Genomic DNA, 13,492 nt, shown 5'->3' on the forward strand with positions numbered 1-13,492 from the left:
TATTAAAATATACATAATTAAATTATAGCTTAATACAGTATTTGATGGGCGGGAGGGAAGAAAGTAAACGTTTCAGACCTTAGATGTGTCTTATTTTTATTATAAAATAAGCAGAATTTCCCCCCAAAGGTTGTAGTCACGTAATATAAACAGTAATAAAACAATTCTTATCCAGCGCGTGAGTATTCCTTCTTGTAGACCGATATAATTCATAATGCTTGCTTATTTTTTACTGATTTGTTTCAGTCCAATATAGCTGCGATTAAACGTTCCACGCATTCTACTACAGGAAAGCCAGCTTTCTGTACAGGTTTCACCTACAGGTAAATGATCTTCCTACAGCGTGATTTTTTATTATTTTTATCAAAACTTAAAATGCTCGCTTTGCACGCGATTACAAACCTATTCACTCTTGTTAACCTGGATATATAGATATGTAGTGTAATTTTAAGTGGGAGCAAGAATTCCAGATCGTGAATTAGTGACCAGTAAAATAAAAACGTGTCTGTCTAAACAAATCATCATCCATTATATAAAAAAACCTTAAGACTTTGCTGCACCAATCTCTTATGTGATCTAATACAGTACCTTAAAACTCGAATTGCTATATCCATCATTCTTTCCCTTGGCTGACAAAATATCCGCTAGTTTTTTTTATGCACATCGCTTAAATGTCAAGTAAAATATATAAAGGATAATCTTGAGAGCGTCTTTACTTGTTCGAAGGTAAAAGGAAATTTGCATTTTTTTACGAGCCAAGGTCAACTAAATTGGACGACATGGGATTGAGCATAGAGTCCTGTAAAGCATGATGATGTATAACATCTGAATTGGGTACCGCTACGGCACTAGGACCCGGGGGCGCGGCCAGAGAGTGCAATGGCTGCATACTGGAGTTGGAGCTTTGGCCCAGAGATCCCAATAGCAGTGCGGGGCTGCTCGAAGTGTGATCTGGCGTTTGGGATGGAGTCTTTTCCTCGTCCGAGCTCGCTAACATGTTTTTGTTCCCATTCATTGAAGGATTCATTTGGTTGTGGCCGCCGGCTGAAACATTGGAATTCGAGTTCTCGCTGTTTTCTCTGCGTGGAGAACGAAACAAAAAAAAAATAAAGAGGAAGTGTCTTCCCAATCGTAGAAGCGCAAAATTTAACTATTAACATTTACTAATACACGGAACCCTTTATATCAAAATACCCAAAATGTGCGTTCGCTTACTTGACGGACTACACGCCAAGAGCAAGGGGTTGTAATATCACATAACACCTCAGGCTTCTCAGTTTTCTGATTTATTAGCATTAGTTGGTGGATAAATGACGTTGGGAGTGGCGAAGAAAGTTACCCACTGTTAATTCAAATTTCTAATCTGCTTAATTTATGAAAATATTCGCCATACGGACCGAACTAAAACACGGAGACCTCGATCGATGACCAAACACACAATAAATGCTAATTTTGAAACGTGTATTTGCTATCGTGACCTACGGCGAGAGTAGAATATAATTCATACGTGTGTCAGAATAGCAAGATGACACGCCGTACAGGTCGTCTTTACTTAACGGTTCTTGGCATTAGGAAAAGAAAAGTTTTACAAAACTTTTGTTTTGCTTCAGCCGCATCTTCCGCCTTTCGGGAGCAGTGCAAAGATTTGTATTGCACACAAACAAGAACCATTCTGGTTTCCGATATCACTGTCAGCTCGGTCGTACTTCATTTTTTTTGAAGGGACGTGGGTATAATAGAAGAGCCGTGAATCGCTCTTGAATTAATCGCGGAGGAAGCACAGGGATTAGTCAGAATGCTGCAAACAAGAAACGCTGCGGTTTGCTACAAGCGAGATTAAGTTTTTAAAAAGTTTATTTTTCTTTACTTACTCGTACCTTTCTTTGGCTTCGGCGGCCCGGTCCCTCTGTCTTCTGTTCTTGAACCAATTGCTGACCTGTGTTGTGGTGAGGCCGGTAGCCTCGGCAAGCTCCCTCTTTTCCCGAGGCGAAGGGTACGGGTTGTGTGCATACCATTCCCGCAGGACGCTGCGCGATTTCTCCTTGAAGCAATAGCTTGTCTCCTCGCCGTCCCAGATAGAGCGCGGCAATGGGAACTTGCGCCGAACGCGGTATTTACCCACGGCCCCCAGCGGCCGCCCCCGCAGCTTTTCGGCTTCGATGTAGTGAGCCTTTAACCACAGCTGCTGCAGTTTGGGGTGGTTGTGCGGAGAGAACTGGTGACTCTCCAAGATCTTGTAGAGTTCGCGGAAGTTGCCCCTGTGGAAAGCCACCACGGCCTTGGCTTTGAGAACGCTCTCGTTTTTATGCAGATGTTCACAGGCTGGTAATGACCACAGGAAGCGGCCGAGCCGCTCGATGTTACCCCCTTGCTGGAGAACTTCGCACACACACGCCACTTGCTCTTGAGTAAAACCAAAAGTTGGAAGCATCGACATATCTCCCCCGCCGTGAGATAGTCTAAAAAACACATCCAGGTCCTCAATGGAAAAAAAAGTATTCTGTGTCTCTTCTTCAATTGAAGGTTATGGTCTCTACCAGTAATTTTTAGTTGTAGACGTATAAAAATCTTTCTTTCACAGAAGTCCCAACACACTGCATTTGAAGACGTCCAGAGTGTTCTCTCTTCGTTTTTAATAATATTATTCTAAGTTGGCATGAATAGTCATTATGTAGGATTTGATTGGTTGGTTATCTGACCTACGGATAGTGAGGATAAGACAATAGTTAGTCAAATTATTTGCCATGGAAACGCTGTCACTCAAAGTAACCCGATCCCCTTTGAGGTGTCTCCTTCGCTGAGCTAACAGATTGCAGCGCCAGCTCTACTCAAAACCTACCTTGTAACACTGCACTGCGTTATACGATTCCGGCCTGACAATCGAATCGACTACACCGAGAACAAGATCCGCTTTATTAGTCTTATGACAAACTTATCTTTCTTGTTGTTCTTTTGCTGCTTATTTGTTTGTTTCAGTTGCTTTGACAAGGACCTCATGGAGCCCCCTGGATGATTGACATCGCAGTGAGCCGCGCAAAAAGCGCTTTTTTTTTCCTCGTGGCAACGATGCAGAAGAACACAAGGGTGGCGCCAGTGATCTGGAAATAACGCGGGGACGTGATCGTGGTGGGATCTGGTATCTGTAGTTACATCTTTGATATTCCGCAATACTTCGACCCTTGTAGTTGAAATACAACTCCCATAATGCTTTTCTAACGGGGAGGGCATCGAGGGAATCTATTTTTCATTCAATCGAGGCTGGATAGAACTACGACTTTGATAATACAGACATCGACTCATTATTTCATAGAGGAACATAAATTATCATATGGCCGCATTTAAACAAACATGTAATATTTCACCACAATAGTGTGCATGATATCGCTAGTTGGTGTAGCACTGGAAAGACGCGAGTGTACTTAAAGTGCAGCCAACAACTCACAGGATGGAAGTACTATTTTGTTGACAAGAACTCTCACGAATCGTTAAGGGAAGAGCTACATTTCAGCGTTCTAAGATTTCATCAAAATAGCAACGCGATATTTTTTTAATCGGGATATGTTCCCACCGTAAACTTACTTTCAGAAATTCGCAAAGTGCCGTGATGCGTTCTTTTCACGTAGGAAAGGAGATTAAAGGCCACAGCAGATCACTATAACCTACACCTGATCTATCCTTAAGTGAGCTTTCGTTTCATGACATTCAGTACTAAAGGGGAGGTAAGAATGGCGATGATGGTCTGTGCGCGCGTGTTATTTTTTGTGTGGGGGCAATGGTCGGAATAAGCAAACAGCTGCTTTTTTTTGCCAGGAGCAAAGTTACAAATCTGCGGTAACCGGTCACAACTTCAGCAAAGACCAGAAAATTGGATCGACCAAGTGCTTCTCCATGCAAGTAATGAACTCTTCCAGCGTGTTGGTCAGGAGCACTTTGAATCATAAACAAGGCGAGAATGTACCTATCGAATTAAAAAAAAAAGCGTGGATGCTTATTCCGACAGGTTTACTTTCAAAGCCGCAACCAAATCTCTCATTCTAGCTTTCACACAGTGCCTACGCAGCAGTCATTGTTGCTATAGAACACTCATTCTCTTTACCGGCGACGAGTTGAAAAATCTTTCGTCTTCCCGCTCTTTGGTAAATTAGGCAAGCCGCACAGATAAGTTTATTGGGAAACAAAGCCTTTAGTAGCTATTAGCGAATTGCCAATTTTCATTACAGCCCCAGCTTGGGGATCTTTGATAACATAGGAAATAAAACGTTTCACTGCAGCTAAAACTGCTCTCGTTTTTATCGAAGTATTTCACCACCAGCATTTACACAGGCAAACCATTATCGAAAACATAACATTTATATTATGTTTAGCGAGCACAACAAATAAATTATCCGCTGTGGTTACAACTTAATTGTCCATATTTATTTAGTTTCTGAGCCGTGTAAAGGGGGCCTGCCTCATTTATGATTCCATCACAGTTTCTTCATTTTTAACTTATCCGGCAAACCTGCACATTCATCTCAACTAATTTCGGAAATTTCTTCCGACTTATTCTGAAGTATTTGCTTTTGGCTCGTGTTTAACCCCTTTTTAAAAAAGGTTTTGCAGAAGGCGTTCACTGTATTTTCCAAAGAAGAAAAAAAAACATCATTAAGTCGTTTACTTTAGATTTCAGATAATATTAGCAATCTCCAAAAGTTAGCATTTTTGTTATACTTCAACAGTCGCTGATCACTATGAGCTAGCACTTGTGCGCGATTTTATTGCTCGGAATTATTTCGGGTCTGCTGTGCATTAGGGGCGCTTCAAAGTGGATCGACCCTTTACATGGGCGAAGTCGGATATTAATTCCGTTATTAATATTATAGGGCACCCGAGGGGAGAATCGAAAGTTTGCACCTTTGCACAAGTCCAAATTCAGAGTATTTTCCATACCTTTTGACTACACATACACAAATAAGGCAATGAACTGTATAACGTCGGTTATTTTTTTAAAGGGAGAGATCTATTATAAGTGGAAGTCAACATATTTTTAATCCGGAAGCGAGGGAAAAAGGAAAGAGCAAGAGAATAACAATACAGCTATTTCCGCATTAGCTCTGTCACTTATACCAATTAGGTTTGCTTATCATGAGCTTGGATCTTAAAACAACAACACTGAGGCATATTCACCCTAATTCACTCCATACGCCGGATTGCTTGCTTCACCAATACTGACATATTACAAACGCAGTGAGAAACGCCGAGGAACCGAATAGTACTGACAATAAAACAGTAGGGTTAATAAAAATAGCATATGTCTATTATTGTGGATTCCTGGATTTTCAAATAAACGCAAAATATTTAAAATGGTAATTATACCAATAACGCATTGTATACTTAGAATATAGAAAATTATAGTCGCTAAAAGGAGACATGGAAAATCTCATCGGCATTCTATGCCTGTTCAATTAAGAGTGAAAGTTAATCCTGTTCTTTAAGTGGGGAGCAAAACAAGCAGCGGAAGGCTTCGTGGGGCAAACAGCGAATGACGGACTCAATGACAGTACTAGAATCAATTTGACAATATTTGTAAACTCCTTCTTGCCGGGGCTGCATATCTGAGAATGGAAGGCTTGAGGGTTCGGCTGAGCCTGACCAGTGATTAGACTTGCTGATGAATGGATATCACGTTTCTACTAATGGCTGCCCCGTATTTTGACAACCTCCTACTACTAACCCGAGAAGCTGGTAGGTCGACCGGCCTTAATTTGCTTGATTGTTCCAAGATGTCGAAGCAAACTAAAGTGATAGTAGCTCCTTCCTATTGATATTGGAAAATTACAACCTATTATGTAGTGTAATATTTCATTTCACGATGTTTCATTACTTAAGCAAAAATATATTTTAAGCCTTCAAATCTAAATCATTACTAATTTAAATACCATAATCCTAACCAAAAGTTTGCGTATATTTAATTTACCAGAATTTAACTAACGAATGCGACTGATGTAACTGTAAATGTTCTCATTTATTGTGGACAGGGGAAACTCGAGTTAACTGTTCGTGGTATCTCCCTTGCAATGTTCAATACTCTGTCAATTATTCCCCAAAATAAATAGAATATTCTGCCTACTAATTCGCCTATAGGCAGGATTAAAAGTGAAGTGCAAATACGTAATCTGGCGTGCAAATTGAGAGTCGAATCTCTACATGTGGAAATTTACCTTTTCTGTTACTATCAATTCTGGTATGAATAACGTTTTTGAAAAAATTAGTTCTTTGCCGAAATATTCTTCCCAGCGTCGTGTGTCACATAATGTATTATGAATATTCAAATCCCCTCGTGCGAATAAAAAAGATCCCCGAGTCGCCTTTAGTCACTCACATATGCCATTCTAACTCCAGTAAATCAAGCTTTTTTTGGTAGTAGAACAGATCTGACCGAACAATATTGGTCCGACCTCCGATTTGTAAAACTCCACTTTAATGATTTCTGTTCATTCCCCTTTTAACCATGACATAGGCGGGCCAAGACAATACAGTACTAGGAACTTTGGGCAAGGATACGCCATAGGAAGCTGCTGATTGCAAGTGATTTGTAACTCTGGTTTATATAAGATACTACAAACAGATCCAGTCCGTGTCTCCCTTCAAAAGATCGATCGCAATAAAGGTACTTCCCCGTGGAGCTCAAGTTTTTAAGATAACATCTACAGAGATTACTCTCTACTTCATAACATTTCTGAAATACTTAACATTTGCTATATTCCATTTCCCGCTGTGGCAGAACGGTTGGTTAGTTGCATAACCAAATAAGCAAAATGCAGAAAAAAAATGTCAGTGACGTACCAATACTACATAAAGAGCATGTATACGTGTACTGGTGATGGTGATGGGCCACATAGAAAAGCAGTTACAGTTTTGCAATATGTTAGGTTTGAAAATCAAATAACTTAATCTATCTGAAAACTGCAAACTCGATGATAGACATGAAACACATGAATGGTTTAATAATGATTGAACGTCATACAATTTTCACATCTTTGAGCCATTGGAATAGTACAATTATTTAGATATTTATTTTGCAATTATTGTCCCTAGTTTAAAGTCTCAAAAACATTACATATGCAATTATACTTTTGTTGTACAATTAAGTTTCGATCACTTGTAAAATATCACCAACAAATGTTCTGTTGGCTGGTTCCACATAAGCATTTAGTACTCATAAACACAAAGAATTTATTTTTTTTTGTACAATGGATTAGTACAAAGCAAAATTTTACTTAATAATTGAAGGCATTACTACCATCTTATGCAATCAAAACATATCTAATAATTGATTAATTTGTTTGCTTTGTACAATGATTCATACAGTAAGTCACTTGGTAGTAAATTGTGACATAGTTTACAGATTTAATATACAAGGATTATTGCAATTGCACTTCTTATTCCACCTTACGCAATGGCTCATTTGTATAAATAATCAGGATGTTTCAAAGTTATAATGTTTTCTTTCATGCTTAAATTTGTTTGAATAAATGCCTTGCCAAATGTTGGAATATACTTTCTATTAAAAATCTTATAACTTTAATTTCTGTTAAATTGTGCAGGATATTTTAATTATTTATATAGAGTATATAATTTTATAAATTAACCACTTTGAATACACTCCTTTTTTTGTTTTAGCTGAGGATTCAGCACAAATGCCCCACAATAAATTCCTTTGATCATTATTGCTCATTTGCTATCTATATCAAGTCGGTATATTATTTGAATTAATAATGTTTTTATCTGGTTCAAATGCATTTATGTTTTTCTTTAATTCCTAAAGCTTTTGGTATTATTTAAAATACGATCTAAATGGGCGGTGAAATATTTATTACTTTCAAAGATAACAGACTTAATATATTTTCAAAATATGAAAAAATTCTTCACATACATTTTAAAATGTACATATTCTGTAATGCAAAATGGCTTGCAGTTCCACTCATTATTAATGCTATTAATATTATTGGTTTGGTTGTTATGTTCAATTGATCCAAACTTCCTAATATAAACCAGATGACCCTGCATTGTGGAATAGAAAGTTACACAGGTATTGCTGATTACATCATGCTTTATGAGTTGAAAGCTATTATCAATTTCTGCGCAACCAATCTTGATTAATTCCTGAATAGATTTTTTTTCTGTTATAAATAAATGTAAAAGAAAAACAAGAATTTTAGCAGAGTAAAATAAATAGAGCAGTTTGCTGAGTGGAAATAATTAAAATTGACATTAACTGTTCTACATTTATGAAATACAATATTCTGTCCTAGCCAGTCTCACATAAATTATATTAAATATACTAAAAATTAGCAAAAGGTCTATAACTAAAAGGCCACCTTGGTTTAAAAATGAAGTGCGTCACACTGAGAGGCTGTAGCCTTAAGCAATAGTATGTTTACTGTTGGGGGAAATGAAGGACAGACTAGATGACTGAAGGATCAACTCAAAGTGCAAACAGTCTTATATTTTAACATCTATGTGAAAATACAGTATGTATTTACTGAGATGGAATGGATACATTATTAGTGATGGAAATGAACTGAATGTATACAAATTATGCGCAACGGTCCTAACACGGCAACAACAAATTTGGTTATACAAGGAGATTAATCATAAGAACATTAACAACAAAACAGGCATAAGTAGTTGGAAAGTGAGATCAACACTAATATCAGAGTAAACATTAAGCAAAATAATATAGGTAGGTTCAGGGTAAGATTCTCATCTTTACGGCCGTTGCATACTGTGTATGCTATTCTGCAATCACACCTACCTCTCTCATTTATTCTGTTAAGAAAGAATTCTGAAATGTTTATACTCTTAATTCTCCAACGCAATCTAAAAACAATGATTAGATAACAACTATATGTGTTCTTTTCTGCAGCATAAACTTGAAACTAAATTAATATCATAGCATAACATGAGGCTGTAACTTTTCAATAGGAATGATCAGTTGTCCTCAGTAAGCTGAGAAAAGCTAAATTAATCAGTTTCCGGAAATCAATTAAGTTGTAATTGAATAAATAAAATCACCAAATCATGGAATCACTTATTAATGCAGTAGATGATGTTTTGGCCCATTGAGTCAATGTTTGGTCTTTGCTGAACTATCCTGTCAATCCAGGATGGAATTGATGTAATTATTTGGTTAAACATTTTGATATTTGTTCAGAAAATATAGGGCCTACAATTAGAAATAAAGAAATTAAAATTGGCTCAAATCATTTTAACCTAGACGATGGACTAGGCAATTCAACAGGTATTTTTGTTTAATTTTGTTTAGGATGTATGGCAAGTACAAATTATATTGTTTAGTAACAAAGGTGGGAATTTAAGATACTTTGCTCTCTGGCTGTCATATATCTGGTATACTGCTATGGTACATGCTGGTGGAATTCCATAATGTAGCTCAGTGCTAGAAATAGGACACTGGGGCCCTAGTCAGCATTTGAACAGACCTCTGTTCACTATATGTCCCATTATGTAAAATGATGTCTATTCTTTACCAAAAACTTTTTGGGAGAAACTGAGAACTTGCAAAATTGACTGAAATCAAAATAAAGCAACAAAAAAAAAATCAGGGAGCCATTCAAGGAATTCCAGAAAGTTTACAATCATGAAAAAAGTGTTTTCCATGTTATGTAGTCTGACTAAAATAAAGTAGTAAAGGAGAGCAAGGGCTTTGATTCATTTGTAATTGAGAAGAGAAAAGAAAAATCATTCTCACTGAGTTGCTGTCCATAAGACACAAATAAATATTCTTCCAAAAATGAGAGATTAGAAGATCTTTTATTCAGAATTGTTACACCAACTGCTAGAAACAATGCCAAAACAGAACCTAGTCAGCTATTAAAAAGGAAGTGACTATTTGCAAATGTATGTTGTAAAGAATAAGGAGAAAAACAGAGAAATGACAAGGTGAATTGTCTTTTCATTATGTTAGTGCTGCATTTGATAAGCTGTCTGCCTGTCTGTCTGTTGTATAAAACAATATAGACCAAAAATTATCCTCTTCCCACAGATGCTGCCTAAGCTGCTGATTATATCTGTTTTTATGATTTCCAATATTCTCTGCCTTTACGGAAAAGAGTCAAGTCACAAACTGATAAAGCAATTGGTAGCAGAAAATAGATATCCAGTGAAATAGGAAGCCCAATGGTAGGAATACAAGTTATTTATTTTTCTCTTTTTCAGAACACAGGAGCACAAGAAAAAACATTCTTTGATCCCCTCATTCATGACAAGTAGTGCTAGAATGAATCCAACTGCCATAGTTGGTGTTATCATTTCTGTTATACATACTTTTAACAAACATTACTCTTAAATCTCTGATAACCATTATTATTGAACAATAACTGATTACCATGAAACCAATGTTAAACCTAATGAAAGTATAACTTCTGAATCAATATATACTGTACATGCTCATGTGGTGTGAAGGAAATGACATCTTGGGTTGATTTTATTGGCAGAATGATTGCATTTCTGCCAGTTGCAATCTATCACTTTGAGTAGATAAATAAGAAAAATAATATTATGCAAAACAATAATTCTGCTAGCCTGCCAAATATTTTTACAATTAAATAACCCGGAAAACTCATGCTTGTATGTAGACAATAGGCTACTGCTGCCTTGCTGACTGAGCACCAGTGATTTGGTGGAAAATACAATAAAAAAAATGAAGGCACAACTACAAATAAAATAAAAATAACAAGTATTGTCTTAATTTATAAAGTTTAGTTATGTCAAAACCTAAAATGGGGTTTTTAAGCTCAGAAATAGCTACAAATCATTCCTAATTTCATAATTTTGCAGTGTGTTACAAAAATTAACTTCATGACTATCAGTCAATAGTTCTTGAAAAAGGATATATTCACATGTGACTATTGTACATAAATGCCACAAACTGTAAATAAACTCATAACTTAAATGAACTTATTCATATTCCATATGGTTGAAATAGTACAATAATCTTAGTTTTGTGAAGCAAAGTCATTCCGATAGTTCACTGAAACATCATATTGAGTGATAGCTATAAGTCAGATAAAACTATGTTAAGCACTAAATAGTCATGTGAATTAGGTTTGCCATTCAAACAGCACTGAGAATCAAGCTGAAAGGCTGATTACATGCCGTAGATGGATTTACCTGATAGAGAATTATATATTCAGTATTCTTTATGATCACTTGAAACACACTAATGTAGTATTTACTGTGTTATATTTTGTGTGTAATTTTTCTTGTGAATTACTGTCCAGTTTTAGTATAGATGTTTGTCTTCATGGATTACTAATATTTTTCTTATAAACATACTTTATTAAAACCTAATTTTAAAATTAGTGCAGCAGTAAAATGTTTAACTGTGCTATGAATAACTAATCTCATCAATGTAAATAAAATCAAGACTTACTTTGAACACACTAACTCATAACACATAAAGGCTATGCACAGACTTTTATTTCTAGCTTAGGTGCATATATTGTGAAATACAGGAAGTATTATTTTTCCAACTTTACTAAACTAACTTGCCATCAGAGAACCTTAAATTTTATAAGACCTTTAATAGAAATTGTTTACATATTTTCACTTGTTATGAATGGAGGACAGTTTTTCTGACAAATGGCTGTTGGAATATTGCGAGGGACAATTACAAATCCACCTTTTACAAATAATTGAATTTCACAAAGGTCATATGTCCTCAAGACAGCTCGAAACTGTTGCCACATAAACAATAAAAATTTGGAAGTGAAAATTAGGAATTAAAATTGCAACTGTATAGGAAATTAGGAATTAGAATTGCAACTAGTTAGAACGGAATAGCACCCGACCCAAATCTCCAGCCTCCAGAATAACGCCGATTATATAATAGAATAATGCCTATTACTGGGTGAAATTTCGTGTTTTATTACTCTTCAGACGTGCAAACAACTTCAGTTACAAACAAACGTGTTTTAAATCCAAACAGCCCTACGCATCTACAATTTAGTCTATTATATGTTCAAAACAAAGGTGCGAGTTTTATGAAGAAAATTAAGTTCTAACCAATTTAATTATCCGAACTATGACCAAATGAGCAGAATATCAAACCTTATGCATATCAAAGGTATAATTCTTTAGGACTATTTGATTTATTAGCAGTTTTTCTTTCAAGAAGAGTGTAAGATTGAAGAACAGGTGCGACATATTTTGCATCTTTTCAATTATCTTTATTTTCTTGACTCACCTTTTATTGTGGTTTCTTCTCCGTGCACGTTTCAGCCAGAAAATGTGGCTAGATCATTTGCTAAATTATTAAACCAAGATTCTAATGGGATAGTTTGATTTAAGCACGTGAAGCATCATGGGGCTCTTTGCCGCCTCAAATCGGGACATGACAGACCTAGATTGAAAAAAAGGTCAATTTTCACCTTGCATCCAATATTCCGGCGAGTACCACAAACACAAGTTATGCTAAAGAAATCTGAAATGAAAGTTACCATCACAGACTTCGGGAAAGTTAACGAACAATTGCAATGACTAATGAAACTTACTTTCTTGATGCGCTTGCACAGCTCTGGAGCTCCGATAGCCAGGACAGCCCGACGGATGTCACTATTTAGCCTGACTGGTCTATATTAGTCTGCACCAGCCACTGTCTCATTCCCAGTCAAAAATAGCTTTAAGTTGAAAATAGCCCCTCATACTGCCCGCTTGATCGTGGTTGTTATCTCCAAAATCTATTTGCATTGCATGTGATTTTTATATATTTAAAAAGAATTCTTTAAGTTTACCTTTGTAATACTTCGCCTGGCATGCGCCCAGGTCACTGTGGCCCAGCCCAGGGCTGCGCGTGTGGGCGAGAGCAGGGTGCGCGAGTCATTGTATCCCCGGGGCTGCTGCTGCAGCGGCAGCGGCGGACAGAGCAAGGTCCCGACACAAACTGGTGCTGACAACGCCACCACGTCCAGCACCGGTGAACAGAATTAGCACTCCGCAGGTTATTTCCTCCCGCCCCTTATGCAAAACAGAAGGGTGGTGGAGTTTCTTTTTGTAACTTTCGGAAGTGTCAGCAGAGCTTTAGCAAACATTCTGCCATTGAAATCATATTTACTGTTCTTTATTTCATGAAGCTAAGGCGGTGTGAACTGTTGCCTCTCGCCTGAATTTTGATAACAGCTCAAAGGGCCACCAATTCTTGCTATGAAAAGTCAGTGGGGAGGGTCTCATGTACGAAAGGATGATTTTAGAAGGTCACAGTTGAATAATATCACACATTCAGGTTACTGACAGTTCGTGTTTAGAATCTGGGTTTCGCTCAGTTTTGGTGCGCTAATTCATGCTCTGCAAATAGCCTGAACGCACAATATCATCGCTTCCCAAAGAATAGTGACACTGATCGACAATACAGAAGCAACAGAAATCGGGCAACCCTCTCTCTGCGAGAAATATGTACCAAACAGCACCAGATGGGCCAAAGGATGTGCACTCA

General features: G+C 37.0%; 1 protein-coding gene across 2 annotated transcripts; it reads right to left on the bottom strand.

The window, feature by feature from the left end:
- Positions 1-114: 114 nt before the first annotated feature.
- six2a (SIX homeobox 2a) lies at positions 115-12,897 on the bottom strand. 2 transcript variants are annotated; one of them, XM_072267045.1, is made up of 4 exons: positions 12,795-12,897; positions 12,248-12,403; positions 1,878-2,699; positions 115-1,079 (listed from the first exon to the last, which is right to left on the bottom strand). In XM_072267045.1, the coding sequence occupies exons 3-4, from the start codon at positions 2,435-2,437 to the stop codon at positions 749-751; spliced, it is 891 nt and encodes a 296-aa protein (XP_072123146.1). In that variant the 5' UTR covers positions 2,438-2,699; positions 12,248-12,403; positions 12,795-12,897; the 3' UTR covers positions 115-748. The 2 variants fall into 2 exon arrangements, with proteins under 2 accessions (XP_072123146.1, XP_072123145.1); XM_072267044.1 differs by having other exon boundaries at positions 1,872-2,699.
- Between the last annotated feature and the right edge of the window lie 595 nt (positions 12,898-13,492).

The sequence above is a fragment of the Mobula birostris genome, chromosome 8, assembly GCF_030028105.1.
Source record: "Mobula birostris isolate sMobBir1 chromosome 8, sMobBir1.hap1, whole genome shotgun sequence".
Lineage (NCBI taxonomy): Eukaryota > Metazoa > Chordata > Chondrichthyes > Myliobatiformes > Myliobatidae > Mobula > Mobula birostris.

What these genes read in the sequence shown, in the direction of transcription:
- six2a (XM_072267044.1), bottom strand. Translation starts at nt 2,437, where the DNA reads ATGTCGATGCTTCCAACTTTTGGTTTTACTCAAGAGCAAGTGGCGTGT. An exon ending in GAAGCCAAAGAAAGGTACGA is followed by an intron (nt 1,080 to 1,871) that starts GTAAGTAAAGAA and finishes TTCTCCACGCAG; the next exon opens with AGAAAACAGCGAGAACTCGA.